At 43.6% G+C, this 25,889-nt stretch overlaps 2 protein-coding genes across 2 annotated transcripts in view; one reads left to right on the top strand and one right to left on the bottom strand.

Moving 5' to 3' along the window:
• Positions 1 to 11,390, top strand: part of npas1 (neuronal PAS domain protein 1) — a gene marked incomplete at its 3' end in the record, with an annotated part of 75,981 nt that extends 64,591 nt beyond the window's left edge. Inside the window, exons 7-12 of the mRNA XM_080429204.1 lie at positions 719 to 843; positions 1,249 to 1,445; positions 2,524 to 2,630; positions 3,997 to 4,144; positions 9,413 to 9,525; positions 10,306 to 11,390. Coding sequence (XP_080285330.1) covers positions 719 to 843; positions 1,249 to 1,445; positions 2,524 to 2,630; positions 3,997 to 4,144; positions 9,413 to 9,525; positions 10,306 to 11,390 — 1,775 coding nt within the window. The remainder of the gene's footprint in view (positions 1 to 718; positions 844 to 1,248; positions 1,446 to 2,523; positions 2,631 to 3,996; positions 4,145 to 9,412; positions 9,526 to 10,305) is intronic.
• Positions 11,391 to 18,487: 7,097 nt separating this feature from the next.
• tmem160 (transmembrane protein 160) lies at positions 18,488 to 25,889 on the bottom strand. The gene is made up of 4 exons (XM_080428514.1): positions 25,596 to 25,889; positions 21,980 to 22,004; positions 20,853 to 20,945; positions 18,488 to 20,166 (listed from the first exon to the last, which is right to left on the bottom strand). The coding sequence occupies exons 1-4, from the start codon at positions 25,842 to 25,844 to the stop codon at positions 19,826 to 19,828; spliced, it is 708 nt and encodes a 235-aa protein (XP_080284640.1). The 5' UTR covers positions 25,845 to 25,889; the 3' UTR covers positions 18,488 to 19,825.

The following is a 25,889-nucleotide window of genomic DNA, read 5'->3' as shown; positions in this document are numbered from 1 at the left end:
ACTCGGAGAATGTACAAATGGAGCCAAAAGCCCCTTCCGGTTCCGTTTGGTTCCATTAGTACGCTCTCAGAGTTACAGACCTGGACCCCATTTGAGAACCACTGCCATCTTGTCATGGGAAATTGTTTGTTTGTTTATGGGAAATACATGCCATCCCATATTTTATCACGTCAGTTCAACTAACTGGAATTAAATAAACCGTCACTGCCACTGTCAACCCCGCGTCCCTATTTTTGGTATGTCATTATAGGCAAATCCAATGGATCCAATGGAGCTAGCTGGTTTTGTCAGAAGTGCTTTTTTATACTTTTCATTGGTTCAGTATTATTTTTTTACCAACACACAGACGTAAAGGGTGTTCAATAGCACTGATTTATGGAAAAAAATGCAAACGTGTCAAAATGGAGTTAGTTGGTTTCTGCCCGACAGCAACGATATCATTTGTTGATCAGGGCCCCCAAGGGTCTATACTTGGTCCCCTCCTTTTTTCCCTTTATACCAAATCTCTCGCTGAAAATATCAGATCTACAAGTTCACGACATGTTGCTGAACATTTTCACTGAATGTTTGCCGATCATGACATATCCAGAATAGGGACACTAAGGATGATATTGTTAAAACGCTGCACACGTCACATGCCTGTAATTTTAGAATTACAACTTTATAATTTTGCGATTGTGTGTGTGTTTTGAGCTCTTATTGGCTGTTATTCCCTTAGTGGGCCCATCAAGTCCACACTCATTAGGCCCCGACGACCCACCTGACCGCGGATTCTTCATCCGCATGAAGTCTACGCTCACCAAGAGAGGTCTCCACGTCAAGTCTTCTGGATACAAAGTACGAGTGTGTACACACAATTGAGTGAGCTGATGATGACCCAAATACTGAAAACAACCATATATCATTCGCCTAGCAAAAACACCCGTCCTGTACGGCTGTGGTTCTCAAATATTTTCACATCTAGGAGTCTAGGACCCACAAATTGATATGAATTTGGCTGCAGACCGCCACCTGCAAAGATTGTGTGCCAGGGACCCCATAAGAGAAGATTTTTATAGAAAATGTTAAATATAATTCAAAATCTTCCCAACTTTTTCAGGATTAAAAACAAAAAAAGTTGAATTACTGAAGCTATATTAATCAATTTAGTTGGGGACCCCCTGAGAGGTCCCCGGACCCCACTTTGAGAACCACTTCCTGTACAGTAAGGTAAGGCACAGTATAAAATCCTCCTCTACTCATTGACAGGTGATCCATGTGACCGGACGAATCCGCTGCCGCCCAGCCCTCGTTTCCGGCTCTGGCCGCTCGCTGCGTCGGCCAATGGGCTTGGTGGCGCTGGCTCACACGCTCCCGCCCTCCACCCTCAACGAGGTCCGCATGGAGAGTCAAATGTTTGTCTTCAGGGTCAACATGGACTTGCAGGTCACATACTGTGAGAACAGGTGCGTTGTACAGTTTTTTAGGATAGTAGTCTGACAGGAAATGGGGAGAGAGATGTGGAGTGACATGCAGCAAAGGCCGGTCGGGATCGGCACTTGAACTGGCGCTGACCGGCCTTTGCTGCATGGGTCTGGACCGCTACGCCAGCGGTCCAGACCCAGTTTGTTCGTTTTTTTGTCCGAGATTCGAGAATGAGTGTGCATGTGCACAGGTGTGGTCCGTGTGAGAGTTTATTATTCGCAGTCCATTGTTAAATTAACTTCGACAAGTGTACAAATTGTACCAAATGGACCCTTAAATTCCAGCTGCAGTGGATCTTTTGCTAAGTTTTCTGATGAAACAGAGGCTGGTTGTGTCTCAACCAATCACAGTATCAGCTGAACGTCTTGGGATTGATGGGATCTAAATGCAGCTACTGCCTTGTGTCTCACGATGCACACCACGATGCTGAAAGAAAGAGAGCAGTGCTGAAGCACGTTTATGTTACTGCATTGCCTATTTCTTACCTCAAATGTTTTCAGATACATATTATTTTTGTGTACTGTTTAAGTTTAAAACGTGAAAGTTTGTAATGGACCCCCCGGCCGTCAGCTTGAATTAGATTCGGAACAGAGTGCAGTGTCTCTGCAGTGATAATCAGCTGCGTGTTGAGGAACATTGAGCTATGGGAATCACACAGGTTCACACATGATTCATGATTATTCATAAGGGCTTGCTGATGTAATCACGCATTATGCTTTTAGGAACTTTTGACTTAAAACGTTTTTTTGGCATCTATTAATCTCCACTGTGACTGATATGCTCTAGGAATGAGAAAATATTTTTCTTTAAGGGTCCTTTTGGTTCCATTTGTACACTTGTTGGAGTTAAATTAACACCAAGGATTTACTGGGTACTTGAGTATGTGTTGCTTTAGGCATGAACGTGTGGAAGCCACCCTTTAAAAGTTCACTTGAAACAGAATTATTGTCATACTGTATATTGTTAATTAAGTGCATAATTTGACCAATACGTGATCTAAAAAGGGCCCAATAGAAATGTTTTGACTTAAAAGTGTATTGTTAATTTTCACGTGTGCAGGATCTCCGAGTACATGGACCTCACCCCAGCCGAGGTGGTGGGTCACACTTGTTACCACTTTGTTTACGTAGAAGACCTGGACAACCTCCGGCAGAGCCATGAAGACTGTGAGTCCATCCTTGTCTCTGTTACACCCCTTGTTTTGTTTTGTTCTGTTTTGTTAAAACAATAAATCAAACTAATTGATTTAATCAATCTTTTTATTTTTTGGTAATTGATCGTTTAATGAAATTATCGATTAATAACGTATCCCTATTTTAGGCATGTCATTACAGGTGAAAATGTTCAAGAACTTTCAAAAACTTTCCAAAATAATGAAAAAAAAAAATAGTACAAGCTCAGTCTATAAGCAAGCTTGTAGACAGGCTATCTTCACTATTTTTGCACGACCTGTTGTGAAATAAGCGCCCTCTGCTGTCATTGTCTTGAAATGCGGCAGTCATCTGAATCTAATCTATTAATAATTCATCCCTACGAAGCTAAAAGGCGACCATGCCTTCTCGGTCACGGCGCCAAATCTGTGGAACAACTTGCCACTAGCTGGCCTCTCTGGCCATTTCTTTATCCAGACTAAAGATGTTCTCTCTGGCCTTTTAAATCAAATGTCCCACTGCCTCAATTGATAAATGCTTGGACTCTTATCTTTTCTCTCTCTTATTTAAACCTCTTTGCTCTCCTTCATTGTTCTCTGACTTTTATGTGATTTTTATTATGTGTTGTTGTATACATTTGTTTTCTCATTTGTTGCTATATGCTGTGCAGCACTTTGGTCAACCCTGGTTATTTTTATTGGCCTATAATTTTTATCCCTCGATTTTGTAACCCTTTTTTCACCCGATGCCAATTTGCTAAGTGATCCTGGGCACTACACTCCCCCCACCAGCCTAGGGAGGCCAGGGCCGAGCTCATGCCTCCTTCAATGCATGAGAGCCAACTGACCTTCTTGTCACCTGACAGGGGGGAGTTTCCCTGGTTGGACGTAGCGCGTGGAAGGAACACGTTATTCCAACCAGTTCCCTTCCCCTCCATCAGGCGCCCCGGCTGACCAGGGGGAGGCAGTATAGTGACCAGGATTACTACATGTTTTTGTGAGGGTATTAACTACCCGAGGAGACACGGGGAGAACATGCAAACTCCACACAGAGTAGGCCCTTTCGCCAACCCCACCTAGGGTATGGGCGCTGGTGACGCGGAGGAGAAGATACACCCCCAGTGCCCACAGCGTCCCCGGCAGGAATCAAATCCAGGACTGTCTAGCTGTGAGGCGACAGCGCTACCGACTGCGCCACCGTGCCCCCTCCCTGGTTGTTTTTAAATGTGCTTTATAAATAAAATTGACTTGACTTGACATGACATGACACTCTCTTATGCCGCTTCTCCCCTTTGCTCTCTTTCTTTCTCTCGGTCACCCCGTCCCTCCTACCTCCCCACCTACCTTGTCCGCCCCCCCAATCCAACTGCCCCGCCCACCAGTGCTGAGGAAGGGCCAGGTGGTGACAAATTACTACCGATGGCTCCAGAGGAGAGGAGGCTACCTGTGGATCCAGTCCTGTGCCACCGTCTCCATAAACCACAAAGCCCCCCACGAACGCAACGTTATATGGGTCAACTACGTTCTGAGGTCAGTCAAACCGCAAGGCACCACAGTCAGCTCCATGACCTCTCTCCACACACACAGGCAGGCACGCACGCACACTTAATGGTGACTGGGGTGATTGTAATTTAATGCTTCCTCTAGTGATTTTCTCTCATTGTACGCATTACCACAACATTATTACCCTGAAATAGCCTGGAAAGAAAATGCCTCGCAGGTCGCAGAAAAGAGCCTAAGATACAAACATGTCGTTGATGTTGTTTTTTTTACACACGTAAACATGTTTCTGTTTCAAAATCGACAAAACATTTTACTTTGTTGACTTTATGAACATCACAGTTATTTGTCAACTTTCGATCATTGAATCCTGACCAGATGACGATCATAGGGAAATGAAAAGCAAATTGTGTGCATGAAAGCGTACGTGTGTGTGTGTGTGCATGCATGAAAGCATGTGTGTGTGCATGAAAGTGTGTGCGTGCGTGCGTGCGTGCGTGCGTGCGTGCGTGCGTGCGTGCGTGCGTGCGTGCGTGCGTGCGTGCGTGCGTGCGTGCGTGCGTGCGTGCGTGCGTGCGTGCGTGCGTGCGTGCGTGCCTCATGGAGAGTCCTCCCCTGTGGAGAGACTGTGACAGAGCTCAGACCTCATCCGTTATGGTCAAACGAACAGCTGTGTATTTGTGTGTTTGTTCACTCACCACCGCAGCTGTCCAACAGGTTCATGTCGTCCATTTGTATGCCACCGATCAGGTGTATATGTTCACACTGTTCTGACTGCATCAACATAAAGAGTAGATTACACAGAATAGTTATGTATAATAATAACATCAATAATAACGACGTCATGAGACAACCTAAATTAACCACATTAATCCTGGCATCCCTATTCTGGGCATGTCATAATAGGCGAACAGTTGGCAAAAATAGCAGATCACAATGCGTCTAATTGCAATGCTGCTGCTGTTGCTTTGTGCTGCTAATCGTATGTTTTGTGTTCTGCATGGGTTTCTTAGCTGTTATATGTTAGCTGCTTTTATATTGTGTTGTTTTTAGAGGACCACAATGGAAATGAGGGCTTAGGGCTTTATTGTGTTTTATATATTGTATTTACAGTATGATATGTTGTGTTGTTGATGGGGAAGTGCTGATCATTATTCCTGATTCCTTTTATCACCAAATAAATTCAACGAGTCAATTAATCAAATCGCAATTCGTTGTGAGCTTGTAGATTGGCTACCGTATTTCCGGCGAAGATATTTGGTGTAGAGGGAAAAGATTGATAGTACAGACCTCTGGGTGACCCCCAGACATACATACAGATTTTTAGGGAGTGACACCATCATACAATGAAGTGTGAACTAGTCTTAAAAAGGTATTAAGGACTTGCTTTGTGCTCTGGATGGATTAAATGAACAGCTTTGTCTAAAGCTTTGTTCTTTCACTATGTAGACACAATAACAACCTTGTAACACTCACACACACACACACACACACACACACACACACACACACACACACACACACACACACACACACACACACACACACACACACACACACACACACACACAAACACATTCAAGTACACAGACTTGTGCATGCGTCCGCACACAGCCATACCCTGCGTGATACGGAAGCGTGCATACAACGCACGAGAGAGAGGTTTTGGATAAAAACAAGAGGAGTAGGCTGAATTTCAATACTAATTGGACTGAAGCTATATAATTACTACAAATGGATGTCAGAATTTTGGGGCTGAATGGTGTTTTAGTTAATTAGTGCTGTAATTACAAGAGCTCATTAACTGATCCAACAGCCTCTTCCTTGTTGGAGCTTAACTATATATGGGAGGGCTGCTGAGTAGAGTGTGGTGTGGAGTGGCGTGTGTGTGTGTGTGTGTGTGTGTGTGTGTGTGTGTGTGTGTGTGTGTGTGTGTGTGTGTGTGTGTGTGTGTGTGTGTGTGTGTGTGTGTGTGTGTGTGTGTGTGTGTGCGTGTGTGTTGCTTATCAGGTTGTGTTTGAGTCTGTGCTTGTTCATGTGTGTTAAGGGCTGTTGTTTTGATTGGTTGGGGGCGTATTGGGTGGAGTCTAATAGACAAAGAGTTGGGCTGATTCTTTGTTTTAGAGCTATACTTATTAAACTGAATAAAATATTGTTTTAAACAATATGTTTGGTAGATTATATATATAATATAACTAGCACTCTCCAGTGGTCGGAGGTGATCTCCCTGTTCTTCAACATTTTGACCCTGGTGTCAGGTAGATCACTGACCGCTTGACAATGTTGACAATGTAATTTGAAGCAGATGGGATGGACTAGTGTTTCTCAACGAGGGCAGTACAGCCCCCCAGGGGGTGTACAGAGTGCTGGAAGGAATATTTTTTTCAAAGGGGGGCACTGAGGTGCTCTTGGGGGTGCAGCAGTTTAATATATTTAAGTGCAAATTTTCATCCTAGACTTTTTTTCATGAACTCTGCAGTCAAATGACTGTCAAATTACTCATAATATTGATGATGTCGGTATCACGGTCAGTATCATGTCAGTATCATGGTCAGTATCATGTCAGTATCATGGTCAGTATCATGTCAGTATCATGGTCAGTATCATGTCAGTATCATGGTCAGTATCATGTCAGTATCATGGTCAGTATCATGTCAGTATCATGGTCAGTATCATGTCAGTATCATGGTCAGTATCATGGTCAGTATCATGTCAGTATACTGGTCAGTATCATGTCAGTATACTGGTCAGTATCATGTCAGTATCATGGTCAGTATCATGTCAGTATACTGGTCAGTATCATGTCAGTATTATGGTCAGTATCATGTCAGTATCATGGTCAGTATCATGTCAGTATCATGGTCAGTATCATGTCAGTATCATGGTCAGTATCATGGTCAGTATCATGGTCAGTATCATGGTCAGTATCGTGTCAGTATCATGTCAGTATCATGGTCAGTATCATGTCAGTATCATGTCAGTATCATGGTCAGTATCATGTCAGTATCATGGTCAGTATCATGTCAGTATCATGGTCAGTATCATGGTCAGTATCATGTCAGTATCATGGTCAGTATCATGGTCAGTATCATGTCAGTATCATGTCAGTTTCATGTCAGTATCATGGTCAGTATCATGGTCAGTATACTAGTCAGTATCATGGTCAGTATCATGGTCAGTATCATGTCAGTATACTGGTCAGTATACTAGTCAGTATCATGGTCAGTATCATGTCAGTATCATGTCAGTATCATGTCAGTATCATGGTCAGTATCATAATAATAATAATAATAATACCTGGGATTTATATAGCGCTTTTCTGAATACTCAAAGACGCTTTACATAGAACTAAGAAGAGCAAAATAAAAACAAAACAAAACAACTTTAATAAGAGAATCAATCTAGAGAATAAAAGTTAAAAAGTTAAAAAGGCTGCAGAGGGCCAGGGAATAAAACAAATTTGGATGGCAGTTTGAAAAGGTGGTAGGAGATCAGGCTAGGTGGGAAAAGCAGTTCTGAAGAGGTGGGTTTTGAGGGAGGTTTTGAACACGGCAAGGGTGGGGGCGGTTTTGATGTGAGGTGGGAGTGGGTTCCAGAGGGTGGGTGCTGCAACGGAAAATGCCCTATCACCCCAGGTGTGCTTGGTTTTTTTGGTGGGGAATTTGAGGAGGTTGGCATCGCTGGATCTGAGGGAACGGGTGGGGACGTGGTTGTGAAGGAGGTCGGAGATGTATTGGGGTGCCTGGTGGTTGAGGGCTTTGTAGGTGATGATGAGGATTTTGAAGCTTATCCTGTGTTTGACCGGGAGCCAGTGGAGGTCACGGAGGACTGGTGTGATGTGGTCTCTGGAGCGGGTGTGAGTGAGCAGGCGGGCGGCTGAGTTCTGTACATATTGAAGTTTATTGAGGGTTTTGGCGGTGATACCGTGGAGGATGCTGTTGCAGTAGTCTATCCGGGATGAAATGAAGGCATGAATGAGGGTTTCGGCAGCGGAAGATGTCAGGGAGGGACGGAGACGGGCAATGTTCCGGAGGTGAAAAAAGGCTATTTTAGTGATGTTTTTTATATGAGGGAGAAATGACAGGGTGGGGTCAAAAATTACACCAAGGTTGCGGATGTGGGGGGAGGTTTTAATGAGGGAGCCGTCGATGTTGAGTGAGAAGTCCTGGGTGGAGCGGGTGAGGGAGTCGGGGCCGATGATGATTATTTCAGATTTATTGCAGTTGAGTTTTAAGAAGTTGTTTTGCATCCAGGTTTTGAGTTCTGTGAGGCATGCGGTGATGGTGGAATGGGTGGCTGTGGTGATGGTTTTGGTGGAAAGGTAGATTTGTGTGTCGTCGGCGTAGCAGTGGAATTGAAGTCCGTGGTTGCGTAGTATCTGTCCGAGGGGAAGGATGTAGATGGTGAAGAGCAGGGGCCCAAGCACTGAGCCCTGGGGGACTCCGTGAGTGACTGGGGCAGTGGGGGAAGTGCAGTTGTTGATTGAGATGTATTGTTGGCGGTCTGAGAGGTATGATTTCATCCAGGAGAGGGCAGTGCCGGATAAGCCGAGGGAGGAGTGGAGGCGTGATATGAGGATAGAGTGACTGATGGTGTCGAAAGCGGCGCTGAGGTCAAGGAGGATGAGGATCATGATCAGTATCATGTCAGTATACTGGTCAGTATGTATACTAGTCAGTATCATGGTCAGTATCATGTCAGTATCATGTCAGTATCATGGTCAGTATCATGTCAGTATCATGTCAGTATCATGGTCAGTATACTGGTCAGTATCATGTCAGTATCATGTCAGTATCATGGTCAGTATCATGGTCAGTATCATGGTCAGTACTATAAAATGAACTGGTGTATGAGTGGCGGTGGCGCAGTGATTATTGTGTTACATTGCATATCGATTAAATATGGAGATACCCTGTATCTCCTGTATCCTGTAATGTACCCTGTACCCTGTGATGCCCTTTTTTATACTTTGCTGTATAACAGTGTCATGTAAAAGTTGCAATCTACAAGCTCACAATGTGTCACAATATTTTCACCATTTATGAAACATTTTGAACCTATAATGACATGCCTAAAATAGGGACAAGAACTTGTGACTAATTAATAACAGCAAATGGATCCAACACAGGTTCTTTGTTTACATTTCCTGAAAAGTAACAGACAAACAAGGTTAACCCCACAGCGACGATATCTATCCACCTCTGTCCATGACCTAATGACCTCTCTCCCACTCTCCCTCCATTCCCTCTCTGTCCCTCTATCCATCCATCCTTCTCCCTCTTTCTTTTGGTCTTGCAGTCGGACAGAGTTGCCCGACACTCCTCTAGATCTGCTGCAGCTTCCAGAGGGCTTGAGAGCGGAACGGCTTCGAGTCAGCTCCTCCCCCTCCAACCCATCCGCACTGGCCCGCGGTAATGACTCCGTTCACTGTCACCTCGTCATGCAAAAACCCTGCCTAACCTAACTATTGAACACATTTAGGGGTGTAACAGTTCATTGAACTAATCAATTTAAGCGATTATAAAAAAGAAATGTTTTTTAATAAAGTAATCGATTTAAAAAAATGCAGATCTACAAGCTCACTATGTTGTGAGCTCACTATGACTCAGACATAACCATAAACAAACCCGATATGCCAATATATAGGCATATATGGAGATCCGGTTGTCCAGAGCCACAGATCTGACCACTATGCCCATATATGGTCTATATGCATATATGGGACTGACTGACTTCAAACTCGACACGCGCATCAGCAAGGACTCGAGGGGGAGTGTGGTGCCCGCCGTTGAATTATTTGCGGTTGTCCAGAACTGCCGATCCGACCGATATGTCCATATGGGCATATACCGTATGGATATCCAGTTGTCCAGAACCCAACCAATATGCCCATATATGGGCATGCCAATATACAGGGTATGGGCATATACTAACGACATCAGGGATCTCCATATATGGGCACAAAAGGGACACAGACAGACGAGCACAACGGGTACTCTGACAAAGCCCCCGACAATATGACTCAGACAGTTTGGTCGCATTGGCGGTAAGTGTGAGGGCCGCGTAGCGCCCCGAACTCTAGATGTGATGTAGATATGAACCTCTAGTATAATATAAGAAGCTAAGAAGATAATGAAGAGTTTCATCCCTAAATATATCCAAGCCACAATCATCTTTCTCCTCCTTTTCAGGTTCCCAGTCGATGAAGGGCTCTGTGAGCAAAAACGACACCGAACCCAAAGGCAGAGAGACATACAACCCGGTCGCCGTCCAGTCAGAGGAGAGGAGGAAGCGCCCGCTGCGGTCCGACACCGAAGGCGTTCCCCCTGAAACGCGCCGCAGGCTGGAGGAGTTCCGGCAGACGGAGGAGAGCGTATCGGCCTCCTCGGACCTGGCCAGCGACAGCGAGGGGGACGAGGACGAGGAGAGGGAGTGGGAGGACAGCGAGAGGGTGAAACAGGAAGAGGGAGGGACCGGGGTTAAGCGGGGCGGGGGAGGAGAGTCCCCCACCAGAAGGGAACGGGGAGGCCGGGTTCATAACGGCCGGGCCGTCATCCAGCAGCTGAAGAGTGTGGTGAGCCCTTCCTCTCTGTCTGCGACGCCCAGCATCAAGACTGAACAGGAAGGCCTGGCCCCCGGGGGGCGCTGGGGAGCGCACACGCAGACGGCCGCATCGCGCACGACCTCGCACACCACCCAGACCCAGCCCTCGCACGCGCACACCCCCTCTGGCAGCCTCAACGGCGACAGCCCCACCACGCCGATGCCCGACTCTTCATCCAGCAGCGAAGCGCCGCCGAAGGGTCTCTTCACCCCGCCATCTCCAGCTCTGTCCCCTGCCATGTCCGTGTCCTCCCCGCTGCCCCGCGAGGACAGGGCCACGTCGTGCCACGTCAGTCGGAACGGTGGAGGCGCGCCCGGTCCGGACTTTGAGCTGCTCCAGAGGTTGGCCGCGGGTGGCGCGGCGGGGCGGGTTCTCTTCCACCCTCTGGCCCTCGGCCCCCAGGGGCCCCAGAGCCTCTACGCCCCCAGCACGATCCGCTACGCGCCACCCGAGCTGCCCCCTTCCCACCACCACTCGGCCGGACACGACGTCGGGCTGCAGCTGCGTTCGGACCACCACAAGGGTCCGCCGCCCACCTTCTTCCCCCACCTCCAGAGGCTGGCCGGCCTGCCACCCTTCAGCGGATTCTCCCCCTCAGACAACCCCTTTTCCTCCGGCCTCCCCTTCTGTATGAACGGTTTGAGAGGCGCCGCTGGCTCCGAAGAGGACTGAGGAGACTCCGAAGATGAGAGAGAGAGAGGGGAGGGGGCAGGGGCAACGAGAGGAGAAATGAGGGACAGAATGACAGATGGAGAGAGAGACATTAGAAAAGGGGCCTGGCAGACAAAGTGTCAAGACGTCGAGCCTCTGAGGACAACACTAATTGGACGATGAGTTGAAAAACAGCAATCTAAAATGTGTGACAAGTCTGCCACATAGAAATATGTCATGTCTGACCGTCATGGACAGGTGACAGCAACTGTGAGGGAGAACAACACGTGGACACCATTCCCCGGGAGACATGTCCCCTCTCTCTCTCTCTCTCTCTCTCTCTCTCTCTAGACCAATAATGAACTCTACTCTCTGTTTTTGTCTCGGTGACTGTGTTGATTTCTGTGTCTCTTCCACTCAGAGAAGCCATATTGTACATAGGAACAGGACCATACAGTACACCCCCGCAGCTCCCACAATCCTCTCCGTCATCCCACTAATCCGACGTCTGCAGAGAAAGAGATGGGCGGTCTCGTCCCGTGGGGATGAAATGAGCTTGAAAAAGTGAAAAGGAGTTTTGTTATTGCAGTATTATAGAAGTCATCTCTTATGCTGTGTTGAAAGGTAGGCGGTTAATTCGTTAGGTTTCCCCTAGCGGTTTTTGTACAATTGTGGGCTCAAAAAGATGGACTAAAAATAATGCCATAATATTCACGAGTCAGCCATAATTAAAGCACACTATTGAAGACAAAAAAATATGACTAATGTAGTCCCAGACATTCCATTATTTGTGGGGGGAAAAGCAATGAACTGGAGACAAGTACAAGCATTTCTGTTCTGTTAGTGTTTTGATTGTAAGAAGTTACTTTAACTGAGCCAAGAAATTTGACTATAAACTGTATTATCCTGAGATTGTGGTTCTTTATGAAAGCCATATTCCTGTTTTTTTATGTTGTATCTTTACTTTTACTATTAATTTTATTTTCATTTTGCTACTGAAGATTTTACTCATCGCAGATGAGAGAGTTGAAGAAAAGCTGTGTCTGGACGGGCAATATATCATTAATGGTGTTCTGGGTGCACAGTTTTGTCCAGATGCCTTTTATATTATTCTTTAAAAAAAAAGATTCTGTAAAGATGTTTTTAGGAGGGAAAGTCGATACACAGTAAAATCCTCAGTGTTAATTTATCCATTTGTAACTCTGATAGTGTATAAATGTAACTAAATTGACTGTTAGGGTCCGTTTGGTTAGATTTGTACACTGATTTTACAGTGTAGGAAAAGGGGAGTAATGTTGTTTTTTTTAATTTAGCCTCTGTGTGTTTGTCTGAGCACTTATGAAATTTGTTCTGATAGGAACTCAAAGCACTTCATCACTTATTGTTCCCAGTGTGGTAACGTTACTGTAAAACAGAAATTAATACAGAGTGGTCGCTAATACCGCAGCCTGACCGCAGAATGTAGTTAATGGTCATCTTTTAAAAAAAAGAACCCCTCATTCCCCGATTTGACAAGCATGCATGTGGTCAATTAACCACTTGAACCCCAGCATCCATATTCTGATTGCCAAAAATAGCCAACCTACAAGCTCACAATGCGTTGCAAAGCGACGCGTTGTGAGCTTGTAGATCTGCTTTTTTTTTGGTGAAGAGATTTGGTGTGGAGTGAAAAAAGAGCGTACCGAGTACAGTTGCAGTTCAGGTCCGTTTTACTAAGTATAGAGGGTTTAAGTGGTTAACAGACTACAGTAGTTTGGTCCACATGTGGTCGTTAAAAGGAGACCATTATTGGTCAATAAAAATGAACTTCACTGTTAGTAATTTCAATTTCTTTGTTTTTGTTAAAAGCCTTTTAAATTGTTGTCCTTCAATTGCTGATCATAATTAGAATTGAAAATGTGAAAAATATATAAATTGGGGTTATTTTGTATTGTAAAAAAAAAAGAGAAAGAACTGAAATTCATCTGTTTTTAAATTATTCTTTATTGTTTAAGAATGATCATGGTAATTACCACGATGATGACAAAACAGAAAATAATCACCTCAAAGTACATTGTCAAAAAAATTGTCTCCTGCCTTGCAATGTAATATAAGTTCATGGGAGCATCTCTGAATCTTTATGACAAATTGTTTTGTGAGCGAAGGGTTCAGTTTGTTATATTTTTAATGGCATAGAGCCGATGTACACGATACACTCATAATGTAGCTGTCTCGTACCAGGGTGTGTACACACACGTTGTCTCCGGAGTGTGTGTGTGTGTGTGTGTGTGTGTGTGTGTGTGTGTGTGTGTGTGTGTGTGTGTGTGTGTGTGTGTGTGTGTGTGTGTGTGTGTGTGTGTGTGTGTGTGTGTGTGTGTGTGTGTGTGTGTGTGTGTGTGAGAGCGAGCGAGAGAGAGAGAGTATATGTGTATCTGTGTTCTTGTGTGTTTTATGTTCAGATATAAAGCTAATCTCTTTTCCATCACTGTGAATCTAACATATTCTCTCGTCATTGTGAATATTCCATCCTCCTCTTCAAATAAAAAAATGAAGCAATGTAAACAGAAAAAAATAAACAGTGATACAGATAACAATAAAATATTCCACTAGAGGAGCACAACTGTAAGTTCTCTTTTCTCTTATCATTATTAAACAATATTTTATGTGAACTATCAACTATCAATTTACATGCCATAGAGTGTTTTTTCCCCCACAGATGTTAAAATCATTGTTAAAGATAAATCATTTGGGACACAATTATTAAGACAGGAGAAAAAAAGGAGATGTATACCTCTTATCTATCAGCATTACATAAACAATAGACTGCATTAAACACACAATGTTTTTGTGGAAAGTCAATAACAAGGAACACAACAGTGCCCACACAACAGCAATGTTAAGCATTGTCTACAAATTGGTCTAATCATAAAAACTGAATAGAGCAATATGATAATACTAATAATACTAATAATAGGCTAATAATAATAGCCTAATGGAAACAACTTAAGGTACATTCTTTGCTTGCATGCCCGGGTGTCCATAGAATGTCTTATAAACTTGAGAACGAAAGCCTGAGGAAATGTTTAAAATGTAAGATGTTGGACAGAATTATAAAGCAGCTGAGGGATGACCCTGTCATGGAATGATGCAGAGAGAAGAGGACACTGACTGTCTGGCCATTAGGCCATGTTGGATGATAAAACAACATTTCTCTCTCTTATAAATGGGTCTGGAAAATTAAGACAAAGGCACAAAGTGTAGCTGGCCCGGTTGTGCTGTGTGTGTGTGTGTGTGTGTGTGTGTGTGTGTGTGTGTGTGTGTGCGCGCGTGTTTGTGTGTGTGTGTGTGTGTGTGTGTGTGTGTGTGTGTGTGTGTGTGTGTGTGTGTGTGTGTGCGTGTGTGCGTGCGTGCGTGCGTGCGTGCGTGCGTGCGTGCGTGCGTGCGTGCGTGCGTGCGTGCGTGCGTGCGTGCGTGCGTGCGTGCGTGCGTGCGTGCGTGCGTGCGTGCGTGTGTGTGTGTGCGTGCACGCACGTGTGCTTGCGCGTGCGTGCGCGTGTGACGTGCGTGTACGTCTGGATGAATTTGCGGGTGTGTGTGTGTTGTCTGAAGCGGCCCCGGGGAGGGGCTCTGACATTGAAGACGGGTTAAATCCTGTTTTACATTCAAGTGGCAGGCCGCGCTTCATTAGAGTGAGGATCATTCCTTCTCAACACCAAAGGAAGCGCATACTAAACAGAAACACACAGCAGTTGTTGGGGAGAAAACGCCGGTGTACGTGCAATGGAGACCGCGTGGCCTAAAAGAGAACGATTCATAGGCCTACGTCGTCGCACGACAGAAGCATAAATTAGGCTTAAAATGTACAGTGAGTCGATGCATTGGTGTTGTCGGCAAGCGCCACACAGCAGCCCTGTGACGGAGTCGTCACAGGGCTGCTGTAGGTATTAAGCCCCATACAATGAATGGACGGTGTTGTTGTTCGGCGAAAATAGCCGATCTACAAACTCACAAGAGCCAGTAGCCTAAGTCATATTTTTTTGTTAAAACAAAACGTTTTTTTTGTTAAAAGGTTAAAGCACTATATTCTGATAGTAATCATTGGTATATAGACCAGTGGGGGGGGTCTCCATCCGCAAATAATTAAAAATAAGACCATTACTGCATCAAAAGTAATGAACCAACTATAAAAAGAAAGAGGCAAAAATTGTGAAAATAGCCGATCTACACGTTGTATGCATGTGGCTATTTTCATTTCCATTTCCATTTATCTGTTGAACCTAGTCAAACTAAATTTAATGGATCAACTCCTACAATTCCAAGTGCTTGTCGGGGGTCCCCAGTTCAAATATGATTATTTTGGGGGGTCACGTTCTGTTGAGAACCACTGGTATAGGCTAGAGAGTGTTAGTTCGGTAGCAGCTCTCTCTAGCCATGGTTCACATGAAAGACAGTCATGTTTCAGGGCTAGAGTTTCTCCAGCTCTTTAATGAACAGAACTTTATTTTCTTTACTTTACTTTATTTTCAGGTAGGCAATTTTGTCTGCTCATTTCTTTGTGTCATCACACACAATTTCACGTGTTTAATCTGTATCCTGTCTGAGTTCTCTATCCTGAATGGATAAAATTAGTATCCCGACCTGAAAATGCATTTTCTGTTTAATGAAGAGCTGGAGAGAGATAGAGACTCCTGTTACTGAACAAACACTCTATAGCAATAAGTACAATCAGAATATAGAGCTGCCTATTTAACACTTATTTTAACCAAAAATCACTTACCCTCCTTTAAATTGTGTTCAATATTGTACTACGCACGTGCGTGTGCAGGTACAGTAGTGTGTGTGTGTCTCTGTGTCTCTGTGTGTGTGTGTGTGTGTGTGTGTGTGTGTGTGTGTGTGTGTGTGTGTGTGTGTGTGTGTGTGTGTGTGTCTCTGCAGAGACAAAAAAGACAGAAGGGAAGAAAAAAAACGTGTGGTTGAGGTTCTTTATCTCAACATTCCCGATTTCACCCCTGCCGACCACTGATAGCCTTTACCTAGTGATAGCAAAGGACTGGCTCGCAGGGTTGCGATAATGTATGTGTGTGTGTGTGTGTTGTGTGTTGTGTTGTGTGTGTTGTGTTGTGTGTGTGTGTGTGTGTGTGTGTGTGTGTGTGTGTGTGTGTGTGTGTGTGTGTGCATGCGTGTGAGTGTGTGAGTGCGAGTGCACGAGTGTGCGTGTGAGCGCGTGCACGTGCGTGCGTGCGTGTCCGTGCGTGCGTGCGTGCGTGTCCGTGCGTGTACGAACGTGCGCTGTGGCACATCTGCCCTCCCCGCCTCCTACCTGAGCCTGTCATTGACGCGCCCATATGCCCCCTCTGTCAGTGACTCTGACGGCTTATCTTGCCCCTTGAATTGGAGTCACAGTCCCGGGGGAAATACCTGAGCACATGTAAATGCAGTTGAAAAGAGTGAAAAAATATGGCTAGGAATAATGGAGAGGGATGAATGGGGGCTCCAAGACAGCTCTCTCTCTCTCTCTCTCTTCTATCCCTTCGCCTCTTTTTTTCCTTTTGCGGTCTGTCTTTCTATTTCCATCTCCGCTTCCCGTCATCTTCCTCTGCTCGACACTTTTCTCCTTGAACGCACACCAACCAACCATCTCTGTCCGACGCCACCACGCCTGTCTCCTATCCTCGCCCCTTTCCTTCTTCTCAACTTTCCCCAGTCGGGGAAGAGAAGGGAGGTTGATCCTCTGTGTTGATGGCGTTCTCTAGGCAGGCCTTCTGATCCGTGCTCGTGGCATTTAACACCTGAGAGCAGACGAGCCATCCTTTAGTCTCAAAACAACACGAAGGTTATGATGGCTTTTGGCTACAGGGTTGAGGCTCTATAGCTCTATAAGGCTGGATGTAAGCCTAATTTATATACATGCTATAGTGACAATGCCGGAAAGATCGGTTCTGTTTGGCAGGAGGCACCGTGAGTGAGTATAAAGTATAAGCCCTCGCACTTTGTTTGTGCCCAGACCCAGGGGGCCATGGCTTGGAGTTTGGTCTGCAGACTGGAGTCATGGTTGCTAAAGCTTGCCTAGGGGTCTGGGTGTAGATGGTGTTTGTCAGGGAGGGCGCGTCTCCTGCCTCTGGGCGCCCTGCCCTTTAGACGCGCCAGGCCCCGGGAGCCTCCTGCATGCCAAACAGACCTGTGCAGTCAGACGCAGCCACGCAGCGGTGTGGGGGGGGGGGGGGGTGGCGACGTGAGGAGGAGCCCAGAGAGAAAAAGACTTGAGGGCGAGGGGGTGGAAGAGGATCCGAGGGAGGAGAGGAGAGGACTCGAGGAGGAGGTGCAAGGAGAAGAAGTGGAGGTAGAGGAGGAGGAGGAGGAGGAGGAGGAGGGGATGCATTGGTCACACTGCAGCACCCATTCAGGACACACCCTGCATGAGAAGCATAACTGCACCGAAACGCCTCGGGAATCTTCGAGAGGACGACTGGTAGGAAGGAAGGAAGAAAGGAAGGAAGGAGTTTGGAGGAGAGAGACAGAGAGGAGAGATAGAGATCGAGATAGAGAAAGAGAGGCCGACTCTGAGGTGAGATTAAACGGCAACCTTGTCGATGACAGAGATATACCTGGGACCCTCGCCCTAACCCAGTCAGTGATAGTTATCACCAACAACCCCCCCCCAGACACACACAGCACATGCAACCTGCTGAATTCTCAGACTGATACAATACACCATCCAAAACTATATACGATAATCTCGAAGACATTTATTGGTACTGTATCACAATAAAACTTTTTTTTCAAGGTATTAAATCTAAATGATACTTTTTGTGTTAATGTTATATTATCATTTGAATATTTGTCAATTATTTTTGGGGCCCACTCGTAGTATTCTCACGGCCCACCAGCGGGTCCCAGCCCACAGGTTGAAAAGCACTGACAGTATATACAGTATGCATATACACTCACATTATAGTACAGCTCCTACTTTAGACGAAACCGTTGCTGTAACACATTGTTGCATGTTATTTGCATCATCCAAAAAATACAGTATCACTGTGAGTCACCCGGTATTGCATCAGCCTGTACGTGCAAACATATAGTTGATTTCCCCACAGTAATTCACCAAAAATAAATAAATAAGCAAACACGCGTTTATGTGCATATTCACAGAATTTTATTATGTACAAGATCATGCACTGAGGGCCATGCATACGGTACATACAAATATACAGTAAATCCCAAATGCAATAGGACCCCAGTCCACAAAGAATGTCCACGCAATTATAACGATGCCAAAACATTGCATCATTTTGTAAAAAAAATACATTGGAATTGTTTTACAGAATAAAACAGTTTTACAGTGTAAAACAATTGCAAAGATGACCGTGTGACAGTTTGAGATTGATGGGAAGAAGTAACGACGCTCAGGGTTATATATAGATACAACAAAATCCACACATACACACACAAAAAGAGGAAATTATGAAAACAGCAAACATTTTACCAAGCTTCTTATGAAAACATTTTCACCTAAAGTCTACAAAATGTCTTGATTAACTTGAACAAGAAACAAACAAAGTCAAAGTGCTATTGCTCTTTAAAAAAATAAGCTTTTGAAAATATATTTTTGGAATACAAAAAAAAGATGATCATACCAGCATACCAATGTGAGCGTAAATCATTCCCAGATTTCTATGAAGAATTCAAGTAGTCAGATTAACAGCATCCACAGATGTTAGCTCTGAGTGAATAATTAAAAAGCAAAGAAATAATTTGTTACAGAACTCTTCAAAGTAAACACAACCAAGAGTGACATACTCATATGCCTGTAAATGCATGTTTTATCAAAATAATGTAATTATGGCATTGTATGCTTCATTTTAGGTCGGCATTGAGAGACAGGAAACCAACGTAGAGAGAGAGGAGACATGCGAGACAAAATGAGGGGGTTGGATTTGAACCCGGGTCCTGACGCTCACAAGGAGCATATATAGTCCATGCAACTGGCTGAGCTTCCAGGCACGCCCTATATTTGCAAATATTTGGAGGCAACTGCGTGCACATGCGCACGCATGTGTGTGCGCATGTGTGTGAGAATGTAAAAAGTTAAAAAATGAAAATGTCACTAGAATTTTTATATGGATAATTTTTTTTGATTGATGCAATGTGTTGATTGACGATGTACAGTATAACTAAAGGGTTTCGTGCAACTAAAATAAACAGTTTGGAATTAATTCCAAATTAAATTGGCTTCAACACTTTAACCGGTTTTCCAAAAAAGTCCTAAATATAGATTTTAGTCTTTGTAATAATCCGTCTACACATCAATATACAGTAACATAGAATAGCAGTCTTATTATCATTTAAAGATCACACACACACACACACACACACACACACACACACACACACACACACACACACACACACACACACAAACCCCAACTCAAAACAAAACACCATCACACATTTCTCCCTCCCCCTCTGGGAGAGCTCTACTTGTTCTGCCCTTTGTTGTCATTGCCCTTGTTGCCGTGTCTATCGTCATGGGAACCCCGGTAACCCCGGTGCTCACGTCTCTCCCGACACTCCCGGCACTCCTCCTCATCGTCCTCCTCCTCCCCCTCCTCCTCGTCGTCGTGGATTATCTCCACCTCCAGCCGGCCGATATATAGCGATACCGCACACAGCCAGAAGAGGGTGATGCTACCCACCACAGCTGCGTGGAGCAGCACTGCCGGCACAGAGAGCAGCATGAGCCTCCGCAAGGTGAGAAGACTCCCAACGTATGTCGCAGCGCCAAACGACACGCACACGCCTCCCAGGATGAAGAAGGCTGAGGCAGGAACAGTGGAAGGAGAGATAAGAGTTAATGTCAATGTTAACGGTTTTGTGAACCTACTGGGCCAGAATCTCACTTGTACCATTTAATTTTATAACAGCATGGGCTACACCAGTGGTTCTCAAACCTTTTCATTTCAAGGACCCCTCTGAGACTGTATGAATGGAACCAAATGGACCTTTGGTTTCATTCATACACTCTCAGAGTTACAGACCTGTAAGGGCCCTTTGGAAATGTATTTTTTACTTAAAATCTTTCCAACTTAACGTTCTACAGGTAGACCTTTTTGAAAGTTTCCCCAGAAAACACCGGTTGAATCTGCAGTCTTCATTCATCACAAAAATATTTTTTCAGCTTTGCATAAAAAAAAACATTATAAAATAAAACATTGCGACACCAATTTTGCCAATATTGCATTTTTAAGTAAATATCGAACGATGCAGATATGATGAACGATTAATCATGCATCCATAGCTCTCTGAAATACACTAGGTACTACAAGATCAGCCCCAGGACCTTACATAGTAGAGTCAACTAATACTAACGGTAACATTTGTTTCTTCAGCTCATGTGTGCGTGTTTCACAATGCAACTCTTTAACTCTGCTGTATTATAATTGTATTATAATTGTGGTTACAGCCAGGTCCTTGCAGAGATAAACAGAAACGTGAACGCCATACCATATCCAGCTTCTCGACCAACATCACTCTGGACAAAGGCTATGACTCCAATCCCAGTGGCCAGCAGACCGTTCCTGAACCACGACAGGAAGCCTGTAATGACACAGACACACAGTCACAGTCAAAGCTGAACAGTCTGGCAGGATAGATGGTGTGTTCATTGTGTGCGCATGCTGGCTGTGAGCTTCGTGAGAAGTTTTGTACAATTTGCCCTGTGACATTAAGAAGTGTAATTTATACATAGTATAAATAATAACAGCATCACAGAACCCATGCAAAGACTTTTAGGCATTGCTTCATAGGTTTGCTACTGCTGGTTTTCTCTGCTGTCTAAGGCAGCCCATTCACTGTATTAAGTGAATCTCTGATTGTCTGCCTATGTGAGACTATGGCTTATGTTTCCCACAGTTGGTGACTTGTGGGAATGTTAAATTTTTCTATTCATCTGAAAACGAATGTCTTTTAGAGGTGCGGTTTTTCTGTTTTCCAGAGCAGGACAACGTAGCAGGGGTGTGCACTGCAGGAAAGTGAATTGACTTGTAGAGTTATGTTCTGTTTAGTAGCGGATGTTTTTATGGGGTGGGCAATTTTGTAGCCAAGTAGTTCTGCACAGAATGTATTATGGTGAATGTATTATGGTGATGGTTTTATGGGAATATACATTACATTATTATTATTCCACAATCTCTAAATGCGAAAGGAAGCATTTGGAAATTGTGTGAGTCAACAGTTTGGCACAGAGCGACTAGTTTAGATCTATCTCTGGTCTGTTGTTAGAAATCATCCCTGGTGAATGGTATCATCCAGGTAAGCTACCTGCAGCAGGCTGCCAGTAGTCTGAATCAAGTTGTTAATCAAGTTAGGTATCTTGTTCTGTGTAGGGTATGTTGTTCCCTCAGCCCTATGTTCCATAAAAACATTAATACTAACCCCTTACCCCAACCCCAAACTGAGGGAACATAATATGTTCCCTCAGCCATATTATGGCTGAGGGAACAGTAGCCATGACCACATGTGCAGCATGGAAATAAAATCTGAAATTAGTTCCTGTTTTACCAGTGGTTACACCTTATTTTATGCTTGTAGCTTAATCCACTGTGAATACAGAGGCCAAGCAGTTGCGTTACCTGTTTCATGTGACTTTCTCAGGATCTGCCAAAATAAGAAGGGTAAAATGTCAATTCATCTGTTAGGCCACGATACAAAGTTGACAAATGGTGATCGATAGATGGAAAGAATGAAACTGAAAGGAATTTAAGTACATGAGGGAAACTGCATGACATTGTCAGGTTTCAGCTATTTGCTTTATGAGGCTCCTGTCCAAGCCGCAAGCAACTTTAGATGCCATCTGTATCTAGGTTGCAACAGTAGTGCCATTGACAGCCCATTCATGAAACAGAAAAGTCCTATCCGATAGTATAATTACACAACGATAAACTCACCAATATTGCAGCTGTATGGAAAGCTTGGATTATCCTCTTAGTCGCTGTCAAAGATGTGTTTCATAAAAATATAAATCCACCTTTGTAATGTTATTATGAACCACTTTCTGTCAATACATTCTTTTTGTTTGTAATTAATCACTCGACATCCTGCCTACTGCCTACCATCTGTTTCGAAATTGTACATATTCAGGAAGTTGAGTGCTTCCATACTCAAACACAGAAAAATCATGGCTGCACCAAGTTTATTGACAGAAAGTAGCTCATAATAACATGACAACAGTGGATTTCAATGAAACAAAGTCATGACAGATACCAAGAGGACAGTACAAGCTTTCCGCACAGCTGCAATATTGGTGAGTTTATCGTCGTTGAATACAGTGGTTCTCAACCTGTGGGTCGGGACATTTTTTTTGGGGGGGGGGGGGTCCCCAGCAGATGACATTTAAATGACAATTTAAGGAATTTCAAGACCTTTTTAATACCTAAAAAAAGAAAGAAAAGGCCATTATTACATCAATAGTAATTAACAGTTACTATAAAAACTGGTCAGACATTATCCCAAATAATATAAGAAAGAGGCAATTTTGAAAATAGTCGATCAACAAGCTCATAAGGCCTCGCAACACAAGGCATTGTGAGCTTGCCTTGTAGATCTGCTATTTTTGCAATATTTATCTGTGGAACCGAGTTAAACAAAATATAATGCCTCAACTCCTACAATTCCAAGTGCTTGTCAGGGTGGGGGGCAGGGGTCATCAACATGTCCGTACACAGACAAACGTGTCCGTGGCAAGACATGTCCATGGTAGATTTTGTATTTTGGTTATAATGTGTAAATATCTATCCTAAATATTCACAATATATTTTTTAAGAATTTGTTTGAATGATTTTGATGACTCATAAAGTGTCGGGATAACATGCTCAGTAATACGCTGCAGGAGATTTGTCGAATTAACACAGGATTGACACTGGCAGCATATCAATGGTACAGGTTACCTGTGGCTGTGTATTAAGCTACTACCATTTTTCAACCACAACTAATGAGACAAGACATCAGTAGTTTGGGAACAGAAGTCATGAATTGAATTGCAACAACTTTATGCAGAGATAGTGAAGAAAGGGAACTCGGAACATTCAGTCAAATCACAAATCATTTGACTAGACATTTCCAGTAGACAGAGAACTGAGAAAAGGAAATAAACTAAGGAACTGAAATTTCAACCATTTTTACCATATGACAATTGTGCAATTCCCAGTGCAATCATCAGTATGTTAATCATAAATCATGTTTTTATTATTGTTTGAGATGCATTACATTTCTTTCATAATTATACATATTAAACTATTGACTTATTCTCTTTGCATTATTTGAATTGACGGTCTATAATAAGATGAAAAGGCAGTGGCAAAATAGATCTCATGCCCACGAGCCACAATGAGACAGTTGGGGCCCAGAGGGGGCCCTTCTGTTCTAACCTTCTTGAATTAGTCCTCCCTTCACAAATGTGTTTCGTTTCCGGATAAAGATATATATATATATATATATATATATATATATATATATATATATATATATATATATGTGTATATGCATACACACTGAGTGGCTCAATGTTTGTGGCACTAGTGTTTATGCAGGAATACTAGTCTATAGTTTTAAAATGTGTAGCACACTGGCATAGACACTATGGCACATTACATTTAGGGCTTGTCATTTGGGTTTCTGGTAAAATTATTGACCAGTTATTTTGTATGTCCATGACAAAAGTACAATATTGATGAAAATGTCCATTATAAGCTGGCATGGTGATGAACCCTGGTGTGTGTGTGTGTGTGTGTGTGTGTGTGTGTGTGTGTGTGTGTGTGTGTGTGTGTGTGTGTGGGTGTGGGTGTGGGTCCCCAGTTTAAATATGATTATTTTGGGTGGTTAGAGCCTATCTGCAAAGTTTTTGTTTCATAAATATCCACCATGTTATGAGCTACTTTCTGTCAAGAAATTCAGTGCAGGTGATTAAGTGTCAGAGTCAGAGTCATCAATGTGTCCATACACGGACTGACGTGTCCGTGGCAAGACTTGTCCATGTCCGCGGCAAAAAATATATTTAAAGATTAAAAATACTTGAGCCAGTATACAGTGGCTGACTTGCCAATCTCCAGGTTTTCTTCAGAATAGGTAGGACACTGATTTAATTCATGCAGAAATACCAGTGGTATACTGGACTAGTATGCATTAATATTGTATTTATGGTAATATTAGTGACCACTCATTTTGTATGTCCTTGGCAAAAATATAGTTTAAGGAAAATGTCCATCACAAGCCCAGGGGTTGATGACCCCTGGTCAGAGTTGGGAAGCGCTCGTTTTCAATAACGCAACGCCCTGCTGCATTATGTGACATTTAGAAACAGATGGTAAATGCAGGACAGTTGAGTGATTTCCAACGAGCGCTTCCAAACTCCAACACTTTGAAAAATGATCACCTGCACGGTATTTCTTGACAGAAAGGAGCTCATAATGTCTACGGTGGATTTTCATGAAAAAAATACTTTGCAGATATTAAGAGGATAATTCAAGCTTTCCTTACAGCTGCAATGTTGGTGAGTTTAAAAGCCGTTTAATACAATCAGACAGGACTTTTCTGTTTGGACGTATGGGCTGTCACAGGGTTGGTATTGCACTAGATTCCAGTCAGATATCAAAAATAGAATCTAAAGCTTGCGGCTATGGATCTTGGGGTCAAATAATGTATACTGTCATAATATCAGTGGTGGAAAGTAACTAAGTACATTTACTTAAGTACTGTACTTAAGTACACTTTTGAGGTATTTGTACTTTACTTGAGTATTTCCAATTTCCAATACTTGTACTTGTACTCCACTACATCTCAGAGGCAAATATTGTACTTTTACTCCACTACAATTACTTGAAAACTTAAGTTACTAGTTACTTTTCAGATATAAACTATGATATTACGAAACATACATTAACCACTTTAGCCCTATTTTATACATAGGCTATTTGAAAATAGCAGATCTACAAGCTCGCGACGCGTTGTGAGCTTGTAGATCGGCTATTTTCAAACATTTTTGTACTTTTACTTTTGGTACTTTAAGTACATTTTGATGCCAATACTTCTGTACTTTTACTCAAGTAAATGTAGAATTCCGGACTTTTACTTTAACAGAGTACTTCTTCATTGCAGTATTTATACTTTTACTTAAGTAAAACATTTGAGTACTTTTTCCACCACTGCATAATATGAGGCTTCTATCATTTGTACTTTTAAGTTGCAACTCACCAGGGCATCCGCCTTGTCCAGCTCATCCAGCCGCTGATACTGCTGCTGCTGCTGCTGGGGACTGCTCTTCCCCCATGGTTGCTTCTCCCCGACCCGGCTACGTGCGGACCCGTGGACCCCCCTCCTCACCGGCGGACCCCCAACGTACTGCGGCAGCCGCACCACTCGTATAAACTGAGTCGCGACCTGAGGCAGAAAACGCCTCTTGGTAAACAAACTCCAGGCAGCCATCATCGTCCTCATCATCATCACATCACATGTAGTGAAAACAATCACAACATGAACCTTCACACA

This window comes from Gymnoscopelus braueri, assembly GCF_963280865.1.
Source record: "Gymnoscopelus braueri genome assembly, chromosome: 5".
Classification (NCBI taxonomy): Eukaryota; Metazoa; Chordata; class Actinopteri; order Myctophiformes; family Myctophidae; genus Gymnoscopelus; species Gymnoscopelus braueri.
Note: the sequence above shows the minus strand (reverse complement) of the source record. Positions and strands in the feature narration are given on the sequence as shown.